The 27,948-nt window shown below is 36.8% G+C and overlaps 1 protein-coding gene across 3 annotated transcripts; it reads left to right on the forward strand.

Annotated features, from left to right (window-relative positions):
- Positions 1-173: 173 nt before the first annotated feature.
- LOC128862403 (abl interactor 2) lies at positions 174-25,840 on the forward strand. 3 transcript variants are annotated; one of them, XM_054101006.1, is made up of 5 exons: positions 174-323; positions 812-975; positions 21,029-22,540; positions 22,606-22,842; positions 25,043-25,840. In XM_054101006.1, exons 3-5 carry the CDS (start codon positions 21,068-21,070, stop codon positions 25,169-25,171), a joined length of 1,839 nt encoding a protein of 612 aa, XP_053956981.1. In that variant the 5' UTR covers positions 174-323; positions 812-975; positions 21,029-21,067; the 3' UTR covers positions 25,172-25,840. The 3 variants fall into 3 exon arrangements, with proteins under 3 accessions (XP_053956981.1, XP_053956973.1, XP_053956990.1); XM_054100998.1 differs by having other exon boundaries at positions 174-975; XM_054101015.1 differs by lacking the exons at positions 174-323; positions 812-975 and adding an exon at positions 20,684-20,786.
- Positions 25,841-27,948: the final 2,108 nt, after the last annotated feature.

Raw genomic sequence — 27,948 nt, forward strand, 5'->3', positions numbered from 1 at the left:
TCTTCTTTCATTGGCTTGGTAACTCTAATACATGACTCACTCAAATAATTTTTGTTCGTATTGTCTTTTCAACTGTCATTTCGTACAATGAGAATCACTCTATATATTTAACTCTTTTATCCGCATATACTTAAACTTCAGATTAAATATATTTGCACCGCTTGCACCACAAACAACTCAAAGAAAAGATAGCGGATAGAAAAACGTCCGAAAAATTTGCAACTTTTAAACGAGATATGAACGAAAGTGTTAAAGTGTTAAAGTGCTGGCGAAGCGGAAGTATAAAAATGTTATAGGAACGAATAAAAACATCTATTAAACCTGTAAAATTGGAAATCTCATAAAAATATACATATTCGGGTTACTAAGTAGTTAAGCAAAATATAGTTGAAATTGTGAATCGCAATTTACTGTGAAGTTTAGATGTACAATTTGCTCTGCCCTTGTTTTTTATGCAATCCGCATATTTGTGAATCGGAAAGTGTAGTTTTCTATATGCGTTTGGAATTTCCTTAAAAATATACGCGTGATAAAATTTATATGTAGTGCAAGCAGAAGGCGAGAAGTAATTATCATAAAAGTGTAGGAAAAAGAAGAGTTACTCTACATTTGTTGATTTGCATTATTTCCATTACTAAATAAAAACATTCGCGAAAGCTAATTGCAGCGTTTGTACGGCAGCGCCCTTTCAATAAACGTTTTTTGTTTTGCCTGCTGCTGGCGCAATATCTGCTGCAGCTGTTCGCTAAGTGGGTTTAGATAAGAGCGAGCGGGCAAAGGGACGTCAAAAAATTGTGTATTTCATGTTTAGTCAGGCTTGACTGTTAGCAGAACCAAAGCAGGAAAAAATCTTTCAAACAAATATATCTTGACGGACAGATTGCCATTTAGCACATTTTTCCGTGAACCTTTTAAAAGAAATTTTTCGCTCCTGAAGCAACGCATCCATTGCCATTAGCAGCAAAAATATAACAGGTATGTACATATGTATTATGTTGTCCCTAGTTGATCTACAAGTTTTTGTCATAAGTCATTACAAAAACAGTTCTATTGTGTCACGGTGTACATTTTACCATTCTTGCTAATGTGTATTGGTTGGTGTTATTGTTCTTGTAACAACATAAACATTTCCCATAAATGTGTGGGGTGCTGCTGCGACAGACATTGTCCGGACGTAAATTCGAGTAGTTTCGGTAAAGTATGTAGAACCGACTGTCGTGTGAAACGAATGTGTATGTGCTTTTGTAAAGATTCTACACGGAAAATAAATGATTTTTTATGTCTTGTTTCTTAGCCGGCTTTGTAGTGAATCACCAACTTGTGTGGATTCACTGTAGCTACACTCCTAATATCCAAGAATGGTAGAATACATATGTATTCTTTATATTGTTCCTATTATCTAGGCTTGGCGTTTGCTGTAAGAGTGTTAATTGCCATCAAGCCAAATCAAAAGCGTAAGCGAAAACTCTCTCCCGAAGAGAAGAAAAAGCAAAAAAGTTAACGATCGTACTTGTAGAGAACACAGAAGGTTGCGCCTTCTGAAAACTGTTACTCAATTTTTTGCGATTTTATCAATTGAGTGACCTCAGTACAGAAGCTAAACAAACCTTAGTGTTCAAATATATTGATGCACGATTTATTCTATGTTTTTGTTCTAACCACTTTTGCTTATTCTTGCGTCTTAAAAGATACACTTTTTGGTAGTCTTTTCAGAGCGGTTAAATTTCTGAACATATAAAAAGCGTACATACATAGTATCCATGCATTTTGACAAGTTTCTTTGTTCAGTGCACTGACAGTGTATAGCATATTTGCGTGGCTGGAATTCGTGGTGTTTTATCGCTGCTTCCGTGTTTTTGTTTTATTTTAGTTAAAATGTTGCTTCCAATACATAATAGTTTTCCTATTCTATTTTGAATATAAAATCGTTTTCTTTATCAATAAAATGTGATTACACTAAATAAGAAACAAAAATTGCCCTGGGCAATTTGGTCGCGGTCTGAGAGATTCAACTATATATAAATCTTATTACATTCAATGCATAAGAGGCCGCGTAGTTGAATTGGTTGGTGGACTACTATTCGGAATTCTGAGAGGACGTAGGATTGAATCTCGGTGGGAGATCAAAATAAAAAACAAGTTTTTTCTAATAGCGGTCACCCCTCGGCAGGCAATGGCAAACCTCCGAGTGTATTTCTGTCATGAAAAATATCTGCCGTTCGGAGTCGGCTTGAAACTGTAGGTCCCTCCATTTGTGGAACAACATCAAGGCGGACACCACAAATGGAGGAGGAGCTCGGCCGGCCAAACACCCAAAATTGGTGTTATATATACATATATATGCACATAAGGCGTCTACTATTCGCCACTTCTCTGCTCGCTATCTCTCTGCTCGACTAATTTAACGAAAAATTTGCGGAAAAACATCAACACGCACTAAACTATTTTTGTATTCTATATTTTTTCGAGAACAGAATTAGTTAATTTAATTGGAAAGCATAGTTAAACTTGCACAAAAAATCTGGCTCTAAGTTGGCATCGCAAGTAACTTTTTAATTGATAAATTTATTTACTTTACTTTCTTTATTTATAATGAAGAAAGGAATATAAAAATATATTCTTACTTACACACTTACATATATAGGTAATCATAATTTTTTTATCTTTTGTCAACGCTTGCACCGATTCATCTTACTTACTCATTACTACTCCTCTATTCGTTACTATTTCATCAAGAATATTTCATATTTTTCTTAACAAATACACTACAAACTACTATATTTAGTTCTTAGTTATTTTGCAGTGTGAGTTGCATATAATTGATACCTACATAACTTGGTTTTTAAAAACTTCTGTGAACTAGTTTCGGTTTAAAAAATACAGAAGCTAGTATTATTTTATAGTGCCTTCTTTACTTTCTATAAAGACTTTCTTATGATGCGGTGTTAGAATTTTAAAAGAATTAGTATTGTTTTTGTATTGATGTTACTTCCTCGAGTATCTGATTTAACAAGCTTTGTGTCTCTTATAAACTGGAGCTTTGTGTCTCTTATTTATTAATAATGGCTTTATATTCTTTTAACTCCAACATCACTCGCATAAGTGAATAAAAATAACAAAAAATTACAAATAAAAGTATATAAAATTAAATTAAATTAAAAGATAGTAGCAACACAACATTTATTCATATATGTATATTCAATATATATATTTATTTATATAACAATACTTTTTAATAAAATGATAATGATAAATGGGAGCAGCCAGCACAAGTAAGCCCTCTTTGCGGCCTGCGAATAATTATCAGAAAGTCGTTGAAAAGTTGATGTTTCTTGAGTTTTTAGAACAACCGTGAAGAAAACAACACTTAACGGGAAGTAAACATCTGCAGATATGAACATAAGTACATATATACATATGCGTTTAAATGTATAGATATGTATTGTATACCGACTTGATTTGAAAGACAAAAAAAAAAAAATAAATACATATACACACATATGAATACTTCTGTAGAGAAAAACACTTGTTTGCTGAGTGTTAGAAGCAAAGCAGTAACACGAATTGAAAAACAAAATAAATAACTCAAAAAAATGAAAAAATTGGCAAGTTTTGATGAAAAAGCACTAAAAAATAATCTATTGCTTTTTTTATAACTGTTTGCACCATTTTTATATAGTTTTGTGTTAATGTTTTTTATTTTAATCATTAACTGTCTAAATTTTTGCCAATACTTTTCTCCCACTGTACATACGTTTATGTTTTATATTGGTTCGGTTTGGGGAAAAAGAAATCCATTATTTTCTCGGTAGATGGCTGTAGTGATCGATATCTCGTAAAGTATATCAAACAATTTAAAGTTTTTGCTCGTTGTCATGGTGACATTTTACATTAAAAAAATTCAGCTGTTTTTTGTTTATTCCATTCAGTCATCAGTTACAGGGTGTTAACAATGGAAATCAACAAAGAGAAAATTCGGTACATTTTACAGATTTCTTTGATAAAGGCGAAAATGCAAGCCAAGTCGCTGAAATTGTGAATGGTGCCGATACTGTAACAGCTAAAGACAGTTTGGTTTCGTCGATTCCATTCCGGCATTTTTCAGGCGTTATGTTAAAGAAAATGTCGATAAAATCACAGAAATATTTGAAGTTGACCGGCATGTTAGTAGTCGTAGCATCGCCCAGGAGCTAAAGATCGACCATAAAGCAGTATTAAACCATTTGCCCAAAAATTTGATGCACAAACAATGGATTTCTTTTTCCCTAAACTAATATTAAAATCGGACAAAAAAGTCGCCCTACTTTTGTTGTATGTGAAGTCTAAATTTTCGCCTGCCCTTCTGATGTTATAAGCTAAGACACTCATAATCTAGATTTCTTTTGTGATTCCAGAAATTAACAGCCGGAAAAAATCACTTTACCTATATAAATTTCGCTTCGACTCGGGCCGAATTTGGCCTTCCTTATTAGTTACTTTTTTACATTTCTACAAAGGCCCAGTGCTATAATTGAGTGAAAGAAAAAAATGAAGCGAATATTAATAAGCTTAAATGAAACATGAAAAAACAAAGATGCGAAACTGAGAATAACAAAACAATAATTTAAAAGAAGAGTGTAACAAACAGGTTTATAAATGTGCTATACACCTTCAAGTATTTTATTTTGTGTCTAATGTTCGTTTCGCTACTTAAAGTACACATACACATAAAAACTGAATTTAATGTCGTGTGAATATTTTCTTTTGTTTTCATAAATGCTTTTAAGATAACTCTAAATTAAGTATATTACAAAAGGAAATATTGACGTGTTTCTATTCAAAGGAAAGGAAATAGTTGGAAAAAACAGACAAATTATTAATATTCTTATCCTTAGCTTTATTGTTTGAATTTTGTTTTCGAGAATATATAAGTACAAGTGGAAGTGTGTGCTGCTAAGGTGAAAAAGGGCAACAGTGATATAATCGTGTTTTGCATCGATTGATCGGAGTACTTGCATACCCATCAGTTGTTTTGTTTTTAGGTTTCTGGTCGTGCCTCAGCTCCATAAATCAGTATAGGCCATATTTATTCCTCCATATCACATCTCTGAAGCATCCGCCCTGAAGCATGGCCGCATTCACCTGCTTGAAAATCTCGCCTCCGTTTTGTTTTATTTTCTCACAAGCGAGAGTCTACCTATTACTAATGATGGCGTAACTAATCCTATTTACTGAAATAATACGAAATTTTTAACCTGTTAACCGGGGAATTAGCTATTGCTCAACTAGTTTCAGAATGGGGACTTTTTCTTCGCAGCGATAAGTAATATCACACCTCAAATAATAAAGGAATATCGTTTTTAACTTATGGTTTTTATTTATTTTGATAAAATATTTTATAATTCAAATGTATTCAATGTACAAGGAATTAATTGAACAAATTATAATAATTATTTCGCAGTATGATATTGATTGATCTTCTCAACAATGTTTTCTTTCTCAAAATAAGTTTTAGCCATATTTTGTAGAAAATAAAAAATACTTAAGTCATAAAGTTATTACTACGAGTAATAAAAATATGTAAAACACTGAAATTCACAATAAGAATTTTCAAATCAGAAAGTTATTACTAACATGTAAGATACTAAAATGCAGACTAAAATGAACCCAAAATGTGGCAGCTCGAAGTATAGATCATGCAGCGCCCGTTTTCCCGTTAATAGCGCTCAAGTGACAGATTACAAGAACATGAAAATTAATGACGCATCGACAATATGATGGCATATATGTATATAACCCACTTTAAGATTTAATAGATAAGAACAACGTAGAACGTAATGCGTTCAATATATTACGATTAATTTCCATGACGAAAAATTTCGTCATGCCCATTGCAGAAGGCTTTTATGTATGACGAAATATTCATACCCAGTTAACAGGTTAACAATTCCTTAGCATAAAGCCCAGCACTTTTACTTGTTCCTAAAGCTATACCCCTAATGTTCCCGCGACTGCATGCTCGTGCGCTGCTTGTCTTCTCGCCGTTTTGTTTAACGTTGTTGCGAGCAAAGGTGAAGTTAATTAGTCCAATCGCATTTTCTTGTTTGTTTCGATAGTTTACATTTTTGCTCTTTTCATGTGTTTATGCTTTCATTTTCTCACCCACACCCCTCATTTCAACTTTTATGCATCGTTGCAATTTGCTTGCTGGTCGCACATGCAACAGCAATTTCTTCGAGTATCAACTCGTTCATATCTAAATACTTGAACGGCTACGCTAATTGCTCGTTGCATTTCCCACGCGCGTGCTTTTGTTGATTCTTTCTCCTTTGCCCACTTTTAAGTTACGCAGAAACTTTGTATTTCTAAACTGTTTATAGGGAATAAATGATGTAGGGAATATTATTCGTCACCAAATTCACATAAGGTTTTGCTGATGTACATACATATATTCGTAGGTTATACATATTGCTTGGCCTTGCAGGCAATAAAGCAAATGCCAAGTACGTATTCTCGCTACTGAACTCGACGATTAATCTTATTGAACCAACCTTAACCTTTTCTCGGCCGTATTTTTTCTAATACATTGATATTGACAACATTAATTGTTATATTTCTCAACTTTTTTACAAACAGAATCTCTGCATGTAAAGCCCCTAGCGCAAAAACAACATTACATGTATTTTGTTTTTGCGATTTGGTGTATATATGGTTTCCTTCTCTTTTCTTGAATGGTGACTCTCAGGTTAGAGTGAATATTTTTAGTGTATTTTTGGAATAAAGTATGTTTTTTTACTTGTATAATTTGTCAAAATTGACTGTCTTTGAAATCGAGTTATCAGCTAGCTTTGTAACTTCGAAAATATGAATGGATTGGGAAAAAATCGTTAATATATTGAATATTTCTGACTTGCACTTGCATGTTTGGCTATGGGTTAGCAAGAGTGGAAAGGTGCAAAGAGTAGGACGGTGGAAAGAATACAGAGGTGGCGACATATGCGAACAGCTATCCTGCTCCAGTGAATTTTACTGAATCAGAAGATTTCTGACGTTATAATAGGCCTCTTCTATTCGCCATTTCCCCGTTCCATTAATTTAATGAAAAATTTGCATGCGAAAGCAACAACAAGATTCGCCGCTAGCGAGTATGGTTGTACCTCATTAGATTGGTATAACTCACTGCCTTCCAAACACATGTAATTTAAGACAGCTCTATTCCCCCGTTGCCAATATATATTCACTTATACCAGTTGCTTCATCTATTCGTCACTTGCTAAAGCTTGGCGAAAAAAGAGCCCTATATAATATTTATATTTATTTTATGGTTCAAATTTATTGCTTTTCACGAGCGATTCCCTCCTACAATGCCGTTCTCTTTCTTAGTATTTATGTATAATAAATATTTATTGCTACGCCACAGCCAAAATTACTCGCATGGTTGTAGCAATCTTGTAATCTACGAGCATCACTCTTGATTCACTTATTGTATTACTATTCATAACATTCAATTTTCTAAAAAATGTTTTCTTTAAAAGAGTGAATACATTTATATTCTTCTTATGTACATTTCTCTAAAATTCGTATTGCCACTTAAATCATTCGTTGAGTGAAATTTCTAAATGGTTATGTATGTATGTAAATTAGTACAATATGTCTGCACTTGTTTTACTGACATTGTCTTTAACGATCGCGCATCGAACTTTGAAGTGATTCATCTGTATGAGGCCCTGAAAGTGTACGGACACTTCAGCAACAATTATAATGAATAAAATACAAACGATTGCATATGTATGTATCAAAAACATGTAAAAACTAACGATTACATATGTATGTATCTGTATACAGGGTGGTCCATATAGTATTTTTTTAGTCATTTGCTATTTTGACATTGACAGCTTTTTATCGCTGGAAATCCTATCAGAAAATGAGTATCATATCTCCGCTCAGCGATGAAAAAATCACTACGAGGAACACATTTTGACAGCCGAAAGAAAGTAATAGAAAAATCGAAGACGGCTCTGATAGCTACACCGAAAATAGAGTTCTTGAAATGTTTCGAGAGCTGGATCAAATGCTCGCTAACATAAAAGAGTTGCAATTGATGGGGAGTACTTTCAGGGCGATAATATCACTTATCATAATTCGGTCGCACCTGAACAACCCTTTCATCAATATCAATACACAAAAAGTTGGTAATATTGGCCGAAATATCGTTTTCAAAGTAAAAACAAACAACAAAAGAGGAACTGATGCCATCACCTAAAAATCTATACCAAAGTATGGTATTTATGCAAATACTTAGAATTCCCTGTGTCAAGATGATTTTCGTCTAATTTCTCCATCCTACTATGAAAGTCATTTGCTTTTAATTCCTCAATAAACTTGATCTAAAATATTCAAAGACCTTTCTTTGAATTGGGTGGCTTAAGTCATCAATCACAGCTGCGAAAATTAAAAAAATGGGCATAAGTTTTAATTCAAATAGAAACTCATTTGGATAACCCTGTAGATGACCATTTAAGATATTGACAGTTGACTCTGTGAGAATTACTGATCAATTACTTGTATTATTGCTTTCCTTGTATGTATGTGCGTGACTGAATTATAAATGCCCTTACGTATGATTTCGTGTATTGGTGTTATATGTACCGAATGCGTTTACATATGCACAAATGTGTATCGCTTACATCAAATGAATACCATTCAAGCGGCAGCAGCAATTTCTTTGCTGCAAAGGATATATGCACGTAGCTATGTATATAAAGTTAAAAACGCTCTACTAACGCTTAATTTTTTTCATTATCGGCCTTAGTGGCATTTGTAAAAAATTTTTTAACAGTCTTTCCGTGCGTTGTTATCTGCATCGGTGGCTAACTTTGCGTTTTCTATTTACAATTGTTATTGTTTACCTTACTTATTTATTTATTTATTGCTTGTATTTCACATTTGCACGACCTTCAGGTGCTCCAACCATTCAGCCAACTGCCCCACTGTCTCAAAACTGTAATATGTTGTATGCATGTATGTACTTGTGTGTACATATATAATATAAGAGTATCATTCATCTTATAGTCGCACACAAAAGTCCCTTAATGGTTTGATTACTTGTGTTTACCTAATAAAAATGTTTATTTTATCTGTATATTGAACTTGTGGTTGGTGGTAAACCCAATTTAGGCTCATATTTATAAATACGTATTGTTGTAAAGGGTCTATCAAAAGAAACGCCTAGTTTTGACATAAAATCTTTTCGTTCATATTTTATCTTCCGCTAATTACCTCGCCTCAATTTACTTAATTGCTTTCAGTTGCACAAAATGTCGAAATATAGAATTTTCGGTATCAGTTTTGCACGGTTGTCGATTCTAATTAACAAACTATGTGATGGATATTTTTTTTAACTTAGGGAACTTTTGATAGCTGTAAAACCAGCCCTTAAGTAAACTTCAGCTGGTGAATTAGGTGAAGAAGTACAATGCAGAACCTCATTTTGATTGGTCCAGTAGATTTTGAGTCATGTCATATACGGACCAGGTTTCAGAAAAAAAACGCTTTGAAGTCGAGCAGGTATAGAATCTCGGCCTGGAGCAACGGGGCGACCGCTGTTATAAAAAACTTTTTCTATCAATTGGTGTGTCATGTCATGAACTCTTCTGAATTATAAGCGCGCACCAATTCATTCGGCTACGGCGGCCGTCGTAGTTTCTTTAATAATAAGTTATGAGTATTAATTTTCATGTTTTATTTGACCATTGAGGATTAACAAAACGTCTACCACACATTAATTTCAAAAAGTATTGCTGTTGTTGATGTTGTTCCAGCAGCATGAACATTGCCCACACATACAATATACGGAGAATGCTGCTGAAGTGGCAGTCTTTGGGCGGATATAAATCCGGGTCGTTCCGGTTACGTAGAACCGACTGTCGTGGGAACGCTAGAAACGACTGTTGCTAGAAAGTGTTGGCTATCGCAGTTTGCCTAGGCAAAAAGTATGGGACTGCGCTTGCAATTTCTTTGTGCAAGTTTTTGCTTCGACATATCTCCATAGAATATTTTCTTTCCCGCGCCTAACTTTCCTTAAACTGTAAACTTTTCCTTAAACTCAAAGGCTTAATTTTACCTCATTTGATATTCTTAAAAACCATAAAACCATAATATTTAAACCAGTTTATTAAATTTTCTTTTTTACTTTTTGTCTTCGAATGAATTTGCGTCATTTCTTTACTACTTGCAGAACGCCCAACCATTTTAGCCCAGACTACTCCCACACAAGTGTACTTATTTGTATGTATACAGTCCAACTGCCTGAATTCACTAGTCACTTCCATAAATTCATTACTATTTGTATTTACTTGAAAATTGTTAAAAATTATGTATTTATTATATTCCAGAACAGGAATGCGAATAGCAAAATGTTGCTGCTGGTATTAACAATAAAATATATTGAAAAAATAAACACACAAAATATGTACAAAAGTAGCAAAAGAGTAGCGATTTGCACAAAAATTTCGCTTATATAATTAAATAAGCAAACATGGATTTGTAAGAACATGTACGAGTGCATACATACTAAAGACGGTAGAGTGAATGTCAAAGCCATTGTCCGCTCCTCCAGTTTCCGCCCCATTCATTTATTTTTCATTTGAATTCGTCAGTGATATATATATATGTACATTTTTTTAATAATGCAATTAACCCGCGATGCTCCGTGCCCGGTACGTTGGAACACGAGTCAGTCAGCGGGCTGACCAGTCGACGAATAGTCAATCTGTTACAGCAAGCTATCTAGTGGCCGTTGACGATAATGCAGTGGCCTCAAAAACCGGAACGCCTTATCAGAAAGCTGGGTAGCAAACAAAAAAAAAAAGAAAATAAAAAATAAAAAGAGGCAGAAAATTGCGTAAAAATTCGCGCTGCATACTTTTTTTATCGAAAGTAAGCCAACAAAAAGCACGAACCGTTTCAGTTGGCTAATATGTAGTTCATTTTTTACTTTTTTTATATTTCATTTATTATTTAATTCAATTTCATTTATTCGAACACGCACTGCCCACTAACCGATGATGACAATGTGAACGGGAAGAAGGTTGTATTTTGTATGGTTTATGTTTTATTTAAATTTGATAGAGTTATTCAAAATTTTTGAATATGGGCTGTCTCACTTAGATTGACTATTTGCAAATTTAAAAAGATCGCATATTTTTAAGTTTTTGAATAATAAAAACTTTGTTGTAATAATATTACATGTAGATGCAAATACGTACCAACCTATTTGGCTATGGTGGCCTCCGGTTTGTCATTGCCTGCCGTGGAGGCAGAAAGCACTTTTTCTATGATTTGGTGTTTCATGCCCGGGGTTTCGAAACTTGGCAGTACCGAATGTTAGTCAACCCATTCGGCAGGCAATGTCAAACATTCGAGTGTATTTCTGGCACGAAAATGTTCCTCATAAAAGAACCATCTGCCTTCCGGAGGTGGCATAAAACTGTAGATTCCTTTATTTACGGAAAAACGTTAAGATATACACCACAAACGGGAGAAAGAGCTCGGCCAATTAGCAATAAAGGGTGTACACACCAATTATGCTAGCCTTCATATATACGAGGGTCGTTTGTGCAAAGCCAGAGAGATATCACTACTGGCGCATATCGAAATCATGTTTAGTTAGTAGCACCAGCTCATGCCTCAGCGCAAAATTAATAGGTTCCATCTTGTTTCACATCCCATATTCTCCAGACTTGGCTCTCGCGGGTCCCTCGGACTACCAATTGCTCCCCAAGTTGAAGAAATGGTTGACGGGAGAACGTTTTTATTCAAAAGGGGAGATGATTGCAGAAACGAACGGCTATTTTTCAGATTTGGACAAATCTTATTATTCGGAAGGGATCAACAGCGTTGGACAAAATGTTTAAGTCTAAGGGGAGACTACCGATCTCGACCCCGTACTGCTCATTCGGCCGAAGATGTTCCTTAATGCTGAAAATGTTCCCTTAAAAATCGTCAATCGTTTACCAATTGCTGCCTGCTGACAAGGCATTGCTATACCACCCTGTACCAAGTATGATGCCAAAAAAAACATTTCATGCCAGGCAACACTGTTTGATGCGCCCCTGTCAAACTTATGATGCATGATGAACTCGTTCCTAAAGTACATGCGGTCACTAAAGACATATAAAAACCTTTGTCAGGTGTATTGTTTGTTTACAGTAATCGGGGGAAAACAATTCGTGGATTCTGAATGCCGACAAAACATCTTCACATAAATTAGTCGGTGCATTCACCAGACCTGACTTCGTGTGAGTTTTCCTTCTCCTTAAATCGATACTATTGTCCCGAGGTACCTGTCGTAAGTCTATTGAAGCCGGAAAAACGTGGTCAATATTTATTATTATTATTATTTATGCCATTTAAATAATTTTTGAATTTATAATATCTAAATCCTTTAGGGGCCGTTCAAGTATTACGTAAACAGATTTATTACAATTATTTACCCCCCCATCCCCCTCGTCAGCAGAAATAAACAAAGCTTTTACCCCCTCCCCCCATGCTTACGTAAACATTTTTCAATTAAAATATTTATAATATATTATAATCATAATGTTATAATTATAATTTTAAAAATAAAAAAGTAGATTTAGAATAGAGATTAGATTATACTGATGCAGTATTCAACATAGAGTAAGGGACAAAAATATTATAATCTTATGAACATAACAAACTTATTTTAAATTTTTGGTACACATATTAAATTCAAATTAACAGTCAAATTCAGTCCATGAAACCCGAATCCATGATTCTAAGTTTTCGATGACATTGGATTGCTTGGATTGCTGCTCAGTGTTGTGAATCTGCTCCCTTTCATCCGATTTTGGAATGTCTACGTCGTTCTCATCGAGGCATTCAACATCATGGAGCTCTAAATTTTGAATAATGCACATCAGTTCATTAGCACGACGAGCAGCGACTCTTACAGGTCTAACTTTCCTATCAGTGTGCGTGTTTGCTTTTTTATGGATCTTCTCGATGTGACGATTTAGTGACTTGATGGAAGCTTGATAAAGACCACACGTTTTGCATCTTCGACTTGATAGCCTCAATTTTACCGTCGGACAAAAATAATCGTAGGGCATTTGCAGGAAATCTTTGAGTGAAGCAGTTAAACGTAGAGCTAAATTGACTGGAAGATCAAGAAATTGCCCTCCTTCATCCAAAACCAAGTCATCAACTGTTTGTTTTACTTTTACAGGTAGTGGAAGAAACCTATTATCTAGTACTCTGAATAGGCCACTCCTTGGACGACAGCATTCTGTATTTCTACATTTTACAATTTGAAGTATTGGCTTTCACGCACATGTTCTGAATACCATTTAATGTCTGGAAAATCAGGAACATCTTGTTGACCTGCCCCAACGTATTTTGCAGTAACATTATAGCCATCAATTTCCATTGAACTCCATACGTCAGCTAATACATTTCCTGCAAATTCGAAATTAGATCTTTCTAAATGTTTATCACGTTCATCCAAATGAGACCCAAAATGGTCATAAGGCGATATTAAACCAGCCAGTTCCCGACTACGAGGAGCCATTCTGCGCTCTACTCAATTGTACGCACTTATTCCAGGAGCATCGGTAGCTAAAAACAATGCATCGAGATCGTGTCGCTTAAAGTGTTGTATAGCAAACTCTATGACTTTTTCATAACGCGGATTTTCATCTGGCCCTCCATCAACCGTCATGATTACCACTGCACACTTCGTTAACTAACTTTTATACATTTTGTTCTTTCGTACTTGTATGAGATTTTTTAAAAATTTCAAACAATTTTTGGATAACTTGGATTTGTCTATTTGAAACGACATCCTATTTAAACGTTAAACTTTGGCTAAAGGAATCAACGGTAACACAAATGTTGAGTTGCATTGTATCCGAACAAAACAATACACTGACAGAAAAAATTTAGACAAGTGAACAGCGCACGATAATTCCCCGAATCGATTCTATGTTAAGCGTACGTTTATAACGCGCCAGGTTGCCGACACTTACTTGTACTGCAGTACACGTACTGGCGTAATTTTCAACGTAATCTTATGTACGCGTTTATAGCGCACCGGGTTACCTTGGCCGACCCGTTGTGTTTGGTGTAGGGTGTCTGTCTGTTCCGGATAACGATATCATTTCATCGCGCGTAGAGCTTGCAATCCCGGACTCGATAGTCTCGCTCGGTCGCCAGCTTGATTTATCGATTGAACGTATTACCGGTTTCTCGGAGACTCTATTATTATCGGACCCAGTCAAAATTTTTGGCTATATCACCCGATTATAAAAAACGAAAAGTCCAAATAAAAACCAAAATTGTTGTCACAACAGCCAGATTCACCTGGCTCATTATGTACGGCTACCAGTACGTGTACTGCAATATACTGCAGTGTCGGCAACCTAGCTCACTATAAACGTACCCTAAAGCGAGTGCCTAAACGTATGGGTGTATATTTGCGGGAATCCTCGAAAATGCGTTTCGTTTTCAAGCATAACAATGTGAGGATTGCCATTCGTGTAAAAAAGTAAATAACTACCGATGACGTAATCATCATCTAGACTCCCCTACCCCCCCTGTCATCCAAAATAAGCAAAACGAAGAACCCCCCACCCCCCATAGTGCTTACTTGAACGGCCCCTTAAATTTATTGAGCAATTTGATTTTGGCTTCGCTTACCATATTATTGGTTCTTGCCGGTTGTTGTTGTTTTATCAGCATAGGTAGCCCTGTCAGTGTAGGCATATCACCGGTCATCTTCGTCTAGCTCACCTAGGGGTAGGCCCAGGAAACATGCTGTTTCGACAGGTTGAGTCCAGAGGGAGAGGGGGGTTAGATGAGTCGGTTTGAGGGGACATGTGAAGAGGTGGTTAGTGTCGTGCGGGGTACCTTCACATGCCGGACATGTGTTTGGTATGTCGGGGTCGATTCTGGATATGTAGGAGTTTAACCTGCTACAGTATCCAGAACGTAATTGTGCCAGTGTTACACGAGTCTCACGGGGAAGCTGGAGCTCTTCGTCTGCAATAGGTGGTGGTTGGACTCCGATTATGGCATTAACGGGGCGGGAGTTCATGAAGGTGGTAACGGTCTCCCGGTGTATGTCGTTTATTGACTGTCTAAATACTGTCCGGTCCAGTAGGTTTCGGTCAGTTTTGTCCTGGATTTCGTCAGCGTAGTCTAAGAGGTGTCTCCTGACGTGCCTGGGAGGCGGCTCAGGCTCAAGCAGGTGTCTGCAGGGGTGAAACCTGCGGTAACATCCAAGCAGGAACTGCTTGCTGAGCAGTTTGTTGTGCTCCACTACTGGGAGCATTTTTGCCTCGTTATGTAGGTGTTGAATGGGAGACATCAGGAGGCACCCGGTCGCTGTCCGAATGGCGGTATTTTGAAATGTCTGTAGCTTTGTCCATTGCGTATCACTAGTTCCAGGCGACCAGACAGGCGCAGCATAGTTTAGAACCGGCCGACCAATTGCCTTAAATGTCGAAAGCAACAGTTCTTTGTCTGCCCCAAGTGCTGCCGGCCAGCGATTTGAGGACCTTGTTGCGATTTTGGACTTTAGTGGCAATTGCGGTTGTGTGCGCAGAGAAGGAGAGCAAGCTGTCAAAGGTTACACCCAAAATTTTGGAGCAATTTACCGTCGGAATTGGTGTGTCATCGACTTTTACCTTAAGGGACAGCTTGACCTCCTTTGTGCAGGTGGTAAAGAGGGTCGCCGGGGACTTGGTGGGGAAAAGTTGGAGATTCCTCACAGTGAAAAAGCGAGAAAGGTCGGTGAGGTAGTTGTTCACTTTGGAACACAGGCCATCAATGTCATTGCGCGACGCCATTATCGTGCAGTCGTCAGCGTATGAGATCAGGGAAACTCCCGCTGGTGGTTGGGGGAGCTTCGAGATGTAGAAGTTGAACAGCAAGGGAGAAAGGACACCACCTTGCGGTACACCTTGCTTAATCTTCCTTTGCTTTGATGTTTGATCTCGAAAAATCACTGACGAGTGCCGACCGCTCAGGTAGTTTGCGGACCACCTCTTCAGTCCTGGCGGGAGTGTCGACTGATAAATATCATCTAGTAGCGTGGAATGGCTGACTGTATCGAAAGCTCTCTTCAGGTCCAACGCTACTAGGACAGTCCTCTCGCAGGGCGGTTTTGGTTAAGCCCGCGGTTTATCTGGGCGTTTATGGCGGTGAGTGCAGTGGTGGTAATATGCACTCGTCGGAATCCGTGTTGATGTGGGGCTGGGGCCAGGTGTTTAGTGAAGAGTGGGAGTAGGAGGGCTTCAAGTGTCTTCACTACTGGGGAAAAAAGAGTTATCGGCCGATAAGACTCCCCTTGGTTGGCGGGTTTTCCAGGTTTCAGTAGTGGGACCACTCTCCCTGCTTTCCACTTGCCAGGGATGCCGGTCATATTGTTTGTTTACAATTAAGACAGCCTTGTAATCTCAAATGCAAAGAATGCAGAAATTCTATAGGATACGATATATGTTCGTATATATGATAGTAGTATGTATCAACCACTTGGTGAGCAAATAACTTCCTTTGTTAACTGCCATTTCCTTTTTTATTCATCACGCAGAGGAATTAGTTAAAAGTCATCATAAATTGAAAGATTTAAATATTTTTCGCTCAATTAGTTTAACCTTCAAGACTGACGTAAACACAAATTTAAATACAATTCTTTTTCGATGTACAGTGGTGTGCTTTGATATAGAGCCTCACTTGGAAAAAGTTTTTAAACAACAAATTTTACAAAACTTTTTATTGCATGTATTATATTACGTTTAAAGTTCAGAGCATTTTTTTAAATAAGTGTAGAGCAGTCATCAATGGTGTTAGGAAGCTCTATCTTACTTCTAAAACTGTCACAGATGGCATTTCGGCTATCTTGGTGAAAAATTGTTTGTGTCTTGCAGTAATTTTTAACAAATTATTGGCCTCTGATATCTTTGTGGATAATTCAAAATTTACATCCGTTACCCCTGTCACGAAATGTATGGATTCTGTGAGTCGCCGTATAGCAAAGAGCGCAAAGGTTCTGGTTGCTGTGACGCATGTAAACAGTTTCTTTGAGCGGAGGCGAAATCAAAAAATCACAAAAAGAACTTCTTACATCGGATTATCTGTTCCCAAATTATGCGCCGTCTTACCTATACCTTTGTGTTTTTCATATAGATAGAGAAGAGATTTTTCCCTACAGTGGCCTATTCTTGGTATGTGAGCCGAATTTGGTAAAAAAATAAAAAATAAAAACTTATGATGCACTAGATAAGTTTTTATTTTTTTACCAAATTCGGCCACGTATCGGGTCTTCGCGTAATTTTATAGTTTTTTTATTAATGTGTAATGGGCTCTACATATCAGCCAAATCCGACCATAAATACCAATTTTACAAATATCTCCCTCATCTATCAGTTCAAACTCGTTCCCACGACAGTCGGTTCTACGTTACCGGAACGACCCGGATTTATATCCATATGGAAAATGTTTATGCTGCTACAACAACAACAACAACATTAGTTCAAACTAAAGCCCGGGACCCATTCGGAGTGTGGCCATAATAATCGCCTAAAATTTCGTTGCAATCGATGGAAATAAAATTTCTCATACATATGTATGTACTTACATACATATATAGAGTGAAAGGATTGTATAAAGAATTAAATTAGGGTAAAAATACAAAAACATCATCGAATGTGGCTCTATTTAATAGCATACCTTCCATATACATACATTTTTAATTTAAATTGGCAAAATAACTCATATTATATTGGATTTGGGTCATTCCTATCAAATTTGTCTATATTTACATACACGCGAACATGTCTGATACGTAAATATGAAATATTTTTTATTTCTTTATGCCACTCGTCGCCAGGGATCACTGACTTGTTACTTGTAACGGTCTAACCTCCTCCTCACCTCTATGAACATTTATTTGGCACTTATTCGTAGTGGGTGTCACTTCCGGTCGGCACAATTAATGCCGTTGTCTGGTTATGCCATTTTGACGGGGTGGTTTTACTGATAAGGGTTTCCATAGCCAAACTCGTTTGCGTTTCTCTGATTCTCTATGTTTTTTGTAGACGTAATAATAATTGCGTTGCAAAATCGCACACGCGATGATGCGCATTACCTTAAATAATACTAGGTTGTTCAATAAGTTTTGCGGTTGGATAAGGGAGGGCGTTGTTATTAGTCAACATTTTTTTTTTGTTATGTTGGTACACTCCTCATATGAACGTATATGAAGTTTCATTTCGTATTGACGTGTCACAGTGTTTTCTACAATGGAAAAATCAGGCATCGTGCAGTGATTGAATTTTTATTTTTGGAAGATTTAAAAGCAAAGAAAATTTATGAACGAATGTTATGGACTTAGGACTTTTCGCCTTTAATCGCATTTAGTTAGTACAGTAGAAAGATGAGTTGCTGAATTTAATCGTGGTCGTACCAGCCTCGAAGGCAATTAATGTCAAGGACGTCCAAAAACAACAACAAGATCCAAAATGTTAGAATTGGAAAATCGTCGAGTGACTGAGAAATATTTAGTCGAACGCGACTTTCTCAGCAACATTTAGAGCGTTTTCGAAAGGATAAAGTGGATTTTGTGTGCCGATACATTACTCTGGATGAGACTTAGGTCTATCACCTGGTTCCAAAAATCAGCCAAAAAGGTGTTAGCATCAGTTTTTTTGAGATTGGAAAGGAATTTTGTTTGTGGACTACTTGCAAACTGGTAAAACAATGAATTCTGAATTCCAGACTAGCTGAAGAAAAAAATTATTTTTCATCAGGACAATGCAGCGTGCCACAAGAGCATTTTGATAATGGCTAAAATCCATGAATTAAAGTTCGAATTGTTGGAGCATCCACAGCATTCACCAGATTTGGGCCCTAGCGACTTCCATCTGTTTCTAGAGCTAGAAAAAATCATGCGTGGAAAACATTTTTCATCAAATGATGAGGTTATAACAGCTGTGGAAGCATATTTTGCAGCCCTCACTTCAAGGATGAAATTCATAAATTGTAATCTCGTTGGAATAAGTGTATTGATGCTCAGGGAGACTATACTGAATAATAAAGAGTATTTCAAACCATAAAATTGTGTTTTTCTTATTGCACCGCAAACCTTATTGAACATGTTTCCTATGCATACGATTAACTCGTATTTGAGTAAGTAGGAAATCCTAATCGCGTACATATGTGATATTGTGTACATATAAGTAGTTCGTTTTCCTATTGAAATGCCGTCTCAAGTGTACCCACATACATACATCAGTTAATTTATATGGATTTATCAGTTATTGTGCATGCGAAGTGGCAGATTTCTTTGAATTCGTGCTTTTGTGACAAGTTAAGAAATTCGTTAGAGTGTTATTGTTGACTTTATTAGCAGAATTATAAATATTTTTGCATATTAACGCTTATAAACGCTTCAGTTTTAGGTTTGTACAGCTGTTTCAGAAAACAGTTTGTATTTCAAAGATATTTTTATATTCTTGCGCACTAGATTATTTACATAACGGTTGTTCGAAACAGCACAAGGAGATGGAGGGAAAATGTTTTGTGCTGAAAGCAATTGACCACTAGTAAAATGAGCGATATCTCTTGGTACCCATGGTGCTCTCGATCTTGCGGAGCACCCCAAAATTTTGCTGTTGTTGCTGCTGGTGTTGTTGTAGCACCATAAACATTCCCTATACATGTGCGGGGAATACTGCTGGAGTGACAGCGCTTGGCCGGATAAAAATCCGGGTCGTTCCGGTAGCGCGGAACCGACTGTCGTGGAACCGCCCCTCAATTTTGCAACAAAATAAATTCTTTCTTCAAGAATTGTTTCTATTAAACATTAAATATTTTTAGAAAAGTACTTAAATTGGACTTAAATGAAAAAAAATTTAAACGTGACCAAAGTAGGAGTGTAATTCGTCTGAAATTCAAAAATGAAATGGATTTATTTTTATTGAAGTATTAACGAGTGATTAATCGAAGAATTTTTAGCGACTGCTGTCGCCGAATGGGTTGGTGCATGACTACCATTCGGCCCGGGCTCGAAAACCCGGGCATGAAACTCCAAATTATAGCAAAAGTTTTTTCTACTAGCGGTCACTCCTCGGCGGCATAAAACTTTGTAGAACCCAACATTGGCGGAAAAACATTAGGATGCTCACCACAAACGGCTTCCAATTCCAATTCATTTGGCATTCGCAGTTTCGATCGATAAATCACAAGGGCAGACAATGGCAATTTGTTGTCTCAAATCAAAAATAATCACAATCTTTGTAAAATTCGATATCAAATGCAACGTCAAAATAATATCCACAATATGTGTGACCTGCCTATGTATCCCGAACATTTCAAATACATCAAATATCTGACAACAGTGAAACGAGATAAAAGATAATGTACGAAAAATGCGATCTATGTACATAGAAGGTCAACGTCTGCCCGGCGCCACTAATTATTTTTGTACAATTACATATGACGTAAAAGATTTATTTACATTTCCATATATGAATTAATTTGTATAATATTTTTTTTTTCAATATCGAAATAAAGGGTGGAGACCGCGAGTTTGCTATTCTTGCAAAACACCGTCGCACAAAGACTTTAATGTGTGAGTGTGAGAATTTGTTCAGCGTCATTGTCGCCCTTCTTATCAGCTGAACGTTAAATGGGCGCATTTTTGCGTTGCCACGAACAGTTCAACGCCAACAATTTCAAAATAAACACAAACTCTCTGGAGCACGGCGAAAACTAAAATAAACTAAGTAATTTACTTATTAATATAGGCAGACATTATTTTTTTGTGGCTGCGTCACACAAATATGTTTTTCTTGCTATTTGTGTTGTTAATTATTGGTATTGTGTCTTAATTGTACTGGTATAAAAAGAAAATTTAATTAAATTCCGAATTGTATATGTGGCGTTCTCATTGATATTCAGACATTATTGTGATTGTATTTGTGGACCTTTGCTTTGAACAATATATAACTATTTTTTCTCTTTGAAGCAACACTTCCACCGTCGCTTTGTACCTTGCCGTGGTAGCATGACCATCCCGTCGAGGCCAGCGCCTGCGCCACCGGTAGCGCGCGGTCAAAGTGCTGCCGCCGGTGCCAACGCCAGTATCGAACAGTTGCGCTTACAACTACAACAACAGCATCTGCAGCAACAACAAAATGGCGGTGTTCAGAAATTGGCTATTAGTCTGCCGCCACCACCGAAGGGTCCTTCCTCAGCCATATCCATGGCCAATCGTAATAACAGCATTAGCAACAACAACAACTATAACAGCAATCAGTCGGCGATAACACGAAAATTTCCACAAGCACGCTACACGCCCACCACCAATTGGGATGATGATCCATTTGGTGCCAACGCGGCATCCGCCGTAAATTCTTCGAATGGCAATCACAGGAAAGTACCACCGCCACGTCCGCCCCCACCTAAAGTGCAGGTGAATGGTCGCAAAGCGCCGCAACCGCCCTCCGCACACTCAACAAAGTTGCTAAGTAATATTTTTAGGAGCAAGAAAAGCGTTAGTAGTAGCATCAATAATAATAACAAAGCAAGTAAAGTGTACGGTGTCAGCAGTGGTGTTTATGCCGCTAACAGTACTACAGTTACAACAACAAGTAACAACAGCAACAGCAGCACAAATACCTGGAGTGCCATGTCCTCTACGACAAATGGTAGCAACAGCGCTAACAGTTGGCACGCAAACTGGAATAACAGTTACTCTTCCACATCACTCACGTCATTGGCTACTGGAAATAGCAGTGCTACTGCCGGTGTCTCAGGAGTGTCGGAAGCCCAGCTTATTAGTTTCGACTCGCCGCCAAGTTCTCCAACATTCACACAAAAATCGAATAGTGACTGTCTGAGCGTCGATAGTTTCAGCTCCGATTCAAATTTCAGTTCACCACACAATGGCAGCGTCTCTCAACCGGAAAGTGGTTTCGAGGATGATTTCAATGCACGTAGCCGTCCAGCTACCACTAGTCCGCTCGATCCATGGGAAGCCTTCGATAGCGGTTTCAACACTGCTGCCGACACTATTTATGGAAGTTCAGCTGCAACGAGTAGCATCGGTACGGCGCCAGTACGCAATCTCAACACTATCAACTCACGCATCCAGTTAAGTAACGACAATCCACTTTGCAATGGCAAAAGTCTTTTACCTCCCACGCCCGCACTTATTGCGCCAACGATTATCAAACCGAAAGTGTCGCAAAAGACACGTGCACCCAAGCCGCCAATGCTGCCGAAACCACAGCTCGCAAATGGCGGTCAAAATTCACCACCAACGCCACCATCGCCACCAATGCCACTGTGTGCACCACCACCGCCACCGAATGGTGTTACATTGTTAGACGTAATATCGGGCAAAGCGGATGCACTACAGCTGGAAGGGGGTGTTTGCGGAGGGTTAGGATTTGGCAATGGTGGGGAGGAAACTAAGCCATATGGCGTGGCGTTATACGACTTTGATGGCGTCGAAGAGGGTGATCTTAGTTTTAGGGTGAGTATCGAAACTTTTTTTATTTGTTCTGCCCAAGCATTAATTCATATGGCAATTGTTTATAGGAAAACGAGAAAATCTATATATTGGAACAAATGAGTGCCGAGTGGTATCGTGGGCGTACGCGTTCTGGCTGTGAAGGCATTTTCCCAATAAATTATATCGATGTGAAAGTGCCATTGGAGGAAACAGCGCCAACGTTGACCGCTAATAGTATGCAGCAAACCGCTAAAAGCACGCCGCTGCGTGTTCGTTGTCTCTACAATTTTCCAGCCGAATACGAGGGTGATTTGGCATTAAAGGTAGGCAAAAGAAAGGTTGTTATATACAATATACATATAGATGTTCTTTATTAGAGTTTGAAAACCTAATATAAACGCATAGTTAAACTACATTCATCGACAACAATTAACACCTTTACAATCTCTCTTATCTTGAATGTTTTCATCGTAAAGCTATGTACCCGTATTACCACCGCCTATTACAGATGAAGAGCTTGAGTTGGTTCGTGAGATCCGCGATATTGAGCAGGTTAAACTATAACTTCTCCAGAATAAGTTCGATATTTCAAACCAACCTATATCCCATTATATATATATACATTAAAAAAATAAATAAATAATTGGCGCGTACACTTCTGTTAGGTGCTTGGCCGAGCTCCTCCTCCTATTTGTGGTGTGCGTGTTGATGGTGTTCCACAAATGGAGGGACCTACAGTTTCAAGCCGACTCCGAACGGCAGATATTTTTATGAGGAACTTTTTCATGGCAGAAATACACTCGGGGGTTTGCCATTGCCTGCCGTGGGGCGACCGCTATTAGAAAAATGTTTTTATTAATTTTGCTTTCACCGAGATTCGAACCGACGTCTCTCTGTGAATTCCGAATGGTAATCACGCACCAACCCATTCGGCTACTATATATATAATATATATATATTTTTACAGATCAGCTAGCACTACCTAACCTAACCTATATCCCAGGCACATTGAACAGGTAGTAACAGTTCAGTAGCTGATTTGATTTTTACCCATTTATTTGGTCTCTTAATTATCAATTAAGCCCCTCGGCAGGCAATGGCAACCCTCCGAGTGTATTTCTGCCATGAAAAAGCTCCTCATAAAAATATCTGCCGTTCGGAATCGGCTAGAAACTGTAGGTCCCTCCATTTGTGGAACAACATCAAGTCGCACACCACAAATAGGAGGAGGAGCTTCGGCCAAACACACAAAAAGGGTGTACGCGCCAATTATATATATATATAATTATTAAATATTGTTTTTATTACTCTAAACGGTCAATCTTTGTTTACATATTTCGACGTTCTAAGGCTAATAGCAAAAACAAAATACATACTTGTTGTTTTTGCTTTACTGCTACTACCTGTTCAATATGCCTTGCCTATATCCTATATGGGGTGAAAACCCTTCTTCATATACCCGTCTACACCTCTCCAACAGCACTCTCAAAAATGCCAGTTTGGTTTTGGAAAGCGTTAATTCGATTTTAGAAAGTATTATATGGCCTTCAGAATAATTAAATATTCTTTTGAAAGCGTCAAATGTAGTTAGGACAGAACTTTTACGATTTTGGAAAACGTCAAATGCGTTTTAAATTAGTCAAACGTACTTTAGAAAGTGGCAAATATACTTTAAAAAACATCAGTTGTACTTTACAAAAAAATATTTCTACTGGACAATAACAAATTTTCATCAGAATTCTAGTTGAAATTTTCCCCTACATTTTTTATCTCGCAACGAAAACGACGTACTCTCTGTATTGCTGTGGTGCCATCTCCACCGTTGACAGTAAGGACGGTGTCATAAAATACTACAACCTGTGTTCAACAGCACCCGATTCCGTCACGTCTGGCACCTCTATGTCTGACTTAACATGTGCCCTTTTTCTAAAATACATTTGATGTTATCTACATTAGACGGCTTTAAAGAATATGTAACTATTCTAACGTCCATATGATACTTTTCAAAATCGAATTTACGCTTTTCTTTATCGAATTGAAGCTTTCCAAAATCAAATTGATATTTTCGAAAGTTCTGTTGGAGCTCATCGATGTAGTAATGTCTCTGCAACAGCGAGAGATAGATCAGCGCATTTCAAGAATTTGACCATTTTTCTCTTAATTAATTTGGCATTGTCTATACGAATGGCCAGTCATTCCATATTTTTATCACAACGTTTTTAGAAAACTGTTGGGTATGGAGTATTATAGGTCATTCAATTTGAGAATAATAAAATGTAAATTTTATTAAAAAAGTTTTTGTTTATTTTTGGTTTGCACACTATGCTAAGAATTTTCTTCCATCTTGTAAGAGATGTAGCCTTAAATTTTTTACACGGTATAAAAGAGGGCCTCTGATAGTTATTTTCGCATACTTATCCCAAAAATAATCCTTTTTTAACAGATTGTGACACTTAAAATACATATGTGTGTGTATGCCCCTTTTTAACTAAAAATGTGTTAAAAATTCTTTTTCTTTCCCAGGAGAATGAAATGGTGTCCATACTTTATAAAATCAATGAAGACTGGCTTTACGGTGCCATTGACGGCCGAGAAGGACAATTCCCAGCGAATTTCCTCGAGTATTTACCCGCCAATATACCCATGGCATAAGCAGTGGACTCAAAGCAAATCCTTTACATTTTGCACGTCCTACTTGAAAATTGAAATGTACTTTCGTATTTGTGTCCATCCCGCACACCATATTATTACATTTACCTATTTGTCCAAAGTACTATGCACTCACAATATGTATATTTAGATTACCTATAATAACAAATTTTCCACTAATAAAGTACCTAGATTTTGTATTTTTTGTTTTGTAATAAATGTGTTCGCTAATCGGTGAGCGGTGAGCTGTAATGTGTCTCGAAAAACTTGAATGTTTGAAAGTGTGGCAGTGGATTGCAACATGGAATTGAATTTGGTTTAGAATTTGTGTCTATGTGATTATAAAAACCGTTTGATATACATACATACATACATAAAAACATACATTTTTGATAGAAAGTAATTTATAGCGATCACAGTGATGTGCACTTGTAAATCACTAATATGAAAATGCGATAACTGTAAAATTCACATATATTAAATGTTTGCATATACCTTTGATGTACATGAGCTTTTTGATTTAGTATTTAATTAAATGCACTATAATGGTACATGTTTGTAAACGTAATTATATATATTTGGGGGAAAAAAATCCAACAATGTAATTGTCATATCAGCTGAAAAATTGAATTTTTTAACGCTCGGTTGCAAGAAGTACTAACTAAATTGCTTGTAAAAGATTTTAGCCTTTAAGAGCGCAGTGATTGCAATTACGTAACGTCCACATCACACGCTTAATTAGGCCTAAGTAATGAACTATTGAATTTGTTTCACACACACACACAAACTTATTGTAATTTATGTTTGCTTAGATAAAAAAATACAATAAATATAAATAATGTACACAATAAAAAATATTGCGCAATTTTTCGAATGAAAACTCATATGTTTCAATAATATTTGCAGTTAACGATATTAAAATAGAATATGTTTAAATTTTTTACTAAACTATATCTTCAGTTTGTCGCAAATGTAAAAATGTAAAAAAAAAAAATAATTAGTTTCAACTTAAAGTTAATAGGCGCTTGTTATTTTGTTAGTTCCTTATACAAATAGCTGACGAATTATTTGTTAAAGATTATTTAAAACTCATAGCTATTATAATATGCGTGCAGGTATAAAATATATATTATATTTAATAAATTAAATATTTAAATAATTAACTCGATTTATATACTATATTTTTATTAACGTGCTGCGATGCGTATGTACTATTTATAGCCCTAAAGCTAGAACTCCACACCAGTCCTTGCAGGCATTGTGGCTTTCAAAGCTGTACAGGTTTTGCCAGGCGTTGTAGGCAATGAAAGAAGGTAACTCAAATAACCAAAATGTGCATGTGTATGTATCGGCAGTTTTTTTAGCTGCATGAGAACTATCGATATCCATAAATATGGGAACCGATCAAGCGTTCCCGCGACTTAACCGGAACGAACTGGATTTATATCCGGTCAAGGCCTGTAATTTCAGCAGCATTCCCCGTATTTGTATGGGGAATGTTTATGCTGCTACAACAACAACAACAACATAACTATGATTAGACAGCTCAGAATGGTAAACTGTGTTGATATTTCTGTCCAGTAAGGTTTGGCAAATCATTATGAATCGTTTAACGAAAGATAAATTGGAAATGTGGAAATTTACTTTGAAAAAAATTAATTTGTTCGTGAAGTTCATAGAGAGAGCGAAGTGTTGAAGAAGACGCTGAAATGTGGATTCGTCGTCGTTCTCAACTTGATAAACTTTGTCCTTCGACTGTGTGGAAAATTTTACGTAAGGATTTTGGCTTATGTGCCTACCAAATACAGCTCGTGCAAGAATTGAAGCCAAATGACCATCGTTTGCCTCACATTTTTAATGATTTGGCTCATTTAGATTTTTTATTCAGATTTATTGAAATTTTTTCAAAAATTTAACTGATCAAATGGACCATGTAACTCGTAGCCGTGGCGGACATTCAAAAAATAAATGCCATGAAATTATTTACCAGATTCAAATAAATTAAATTCATTCCAACAATATTTCTGTTTTGTATTATCATTTTAATTTCTCAAGCTCCAGAAAAAACACCCTTAATAAGACCAAAATACCAATGCATTGTAGAGAAGAATTTTCAGACAATTAATTTATTAATTAATGGGTTGGTGCGTAACTACCATTCGCAGTACGGAGTTTCGAATCTCCGAGCATGATACACCAAAATGATGAAACAGTTTTTTTCTAATAGCGATCGCCCCTCGGCAGGCAATTGCAAATCTCTGAGAGTATATCTGCCATGTAAAAGCTCCTCATAAAAAACCATTTGCGGTTCGGAGTCGGCTTAAAGCTGTACGTACCTCCATTTGTGGAACAACATTAAGACGCACACCACAAATAGGGGGAGGAGGTCAGCCAAACACCTAACGCGCCAATCATTTATTTATTTTTTAATGAGAATAAAACTTCTTATTTCAACCAATTTCAAATAGTTAATTGCATTGTAGATCTTCCTCAAGTACATATTAGTTTAATAACATATGTTTCTATTCATTTGATTGTCGAAATTTTATGCAAAACTTGTATAAAGTATAGGAAGAGTTATCGCCTACATCCTTGCCGTATTCACTCGAAATAAAACTAATGTTCGAAACATCTGTCTACCACCAACTCCTGAAATGCCTGTAAAAGGCAAAAAATTAGGCTAATTTTGGGCGTTTCGAACTCAGCTTTTGGAGGATTGTTAATATACATAGGTACACTAATTTATCTTTTACGGCATAAGCGGATTTATATTTTTTTAG

This window comes from Anastrepha ludens, chromosome 2, assembly GCF_028408465.1.
Source record: "Anastrepha ludens isolate Willacy chromosome 2, idAnaLude1.1, whole genome shotgun sequence".
NCBI classification, from domain to species: domain Eukaryota; kingdom Metazoa; phylum Arthropoda; class Insecta; order Diptera; family Tephritidae; genus Anastrepha; species Anastrepha ludens.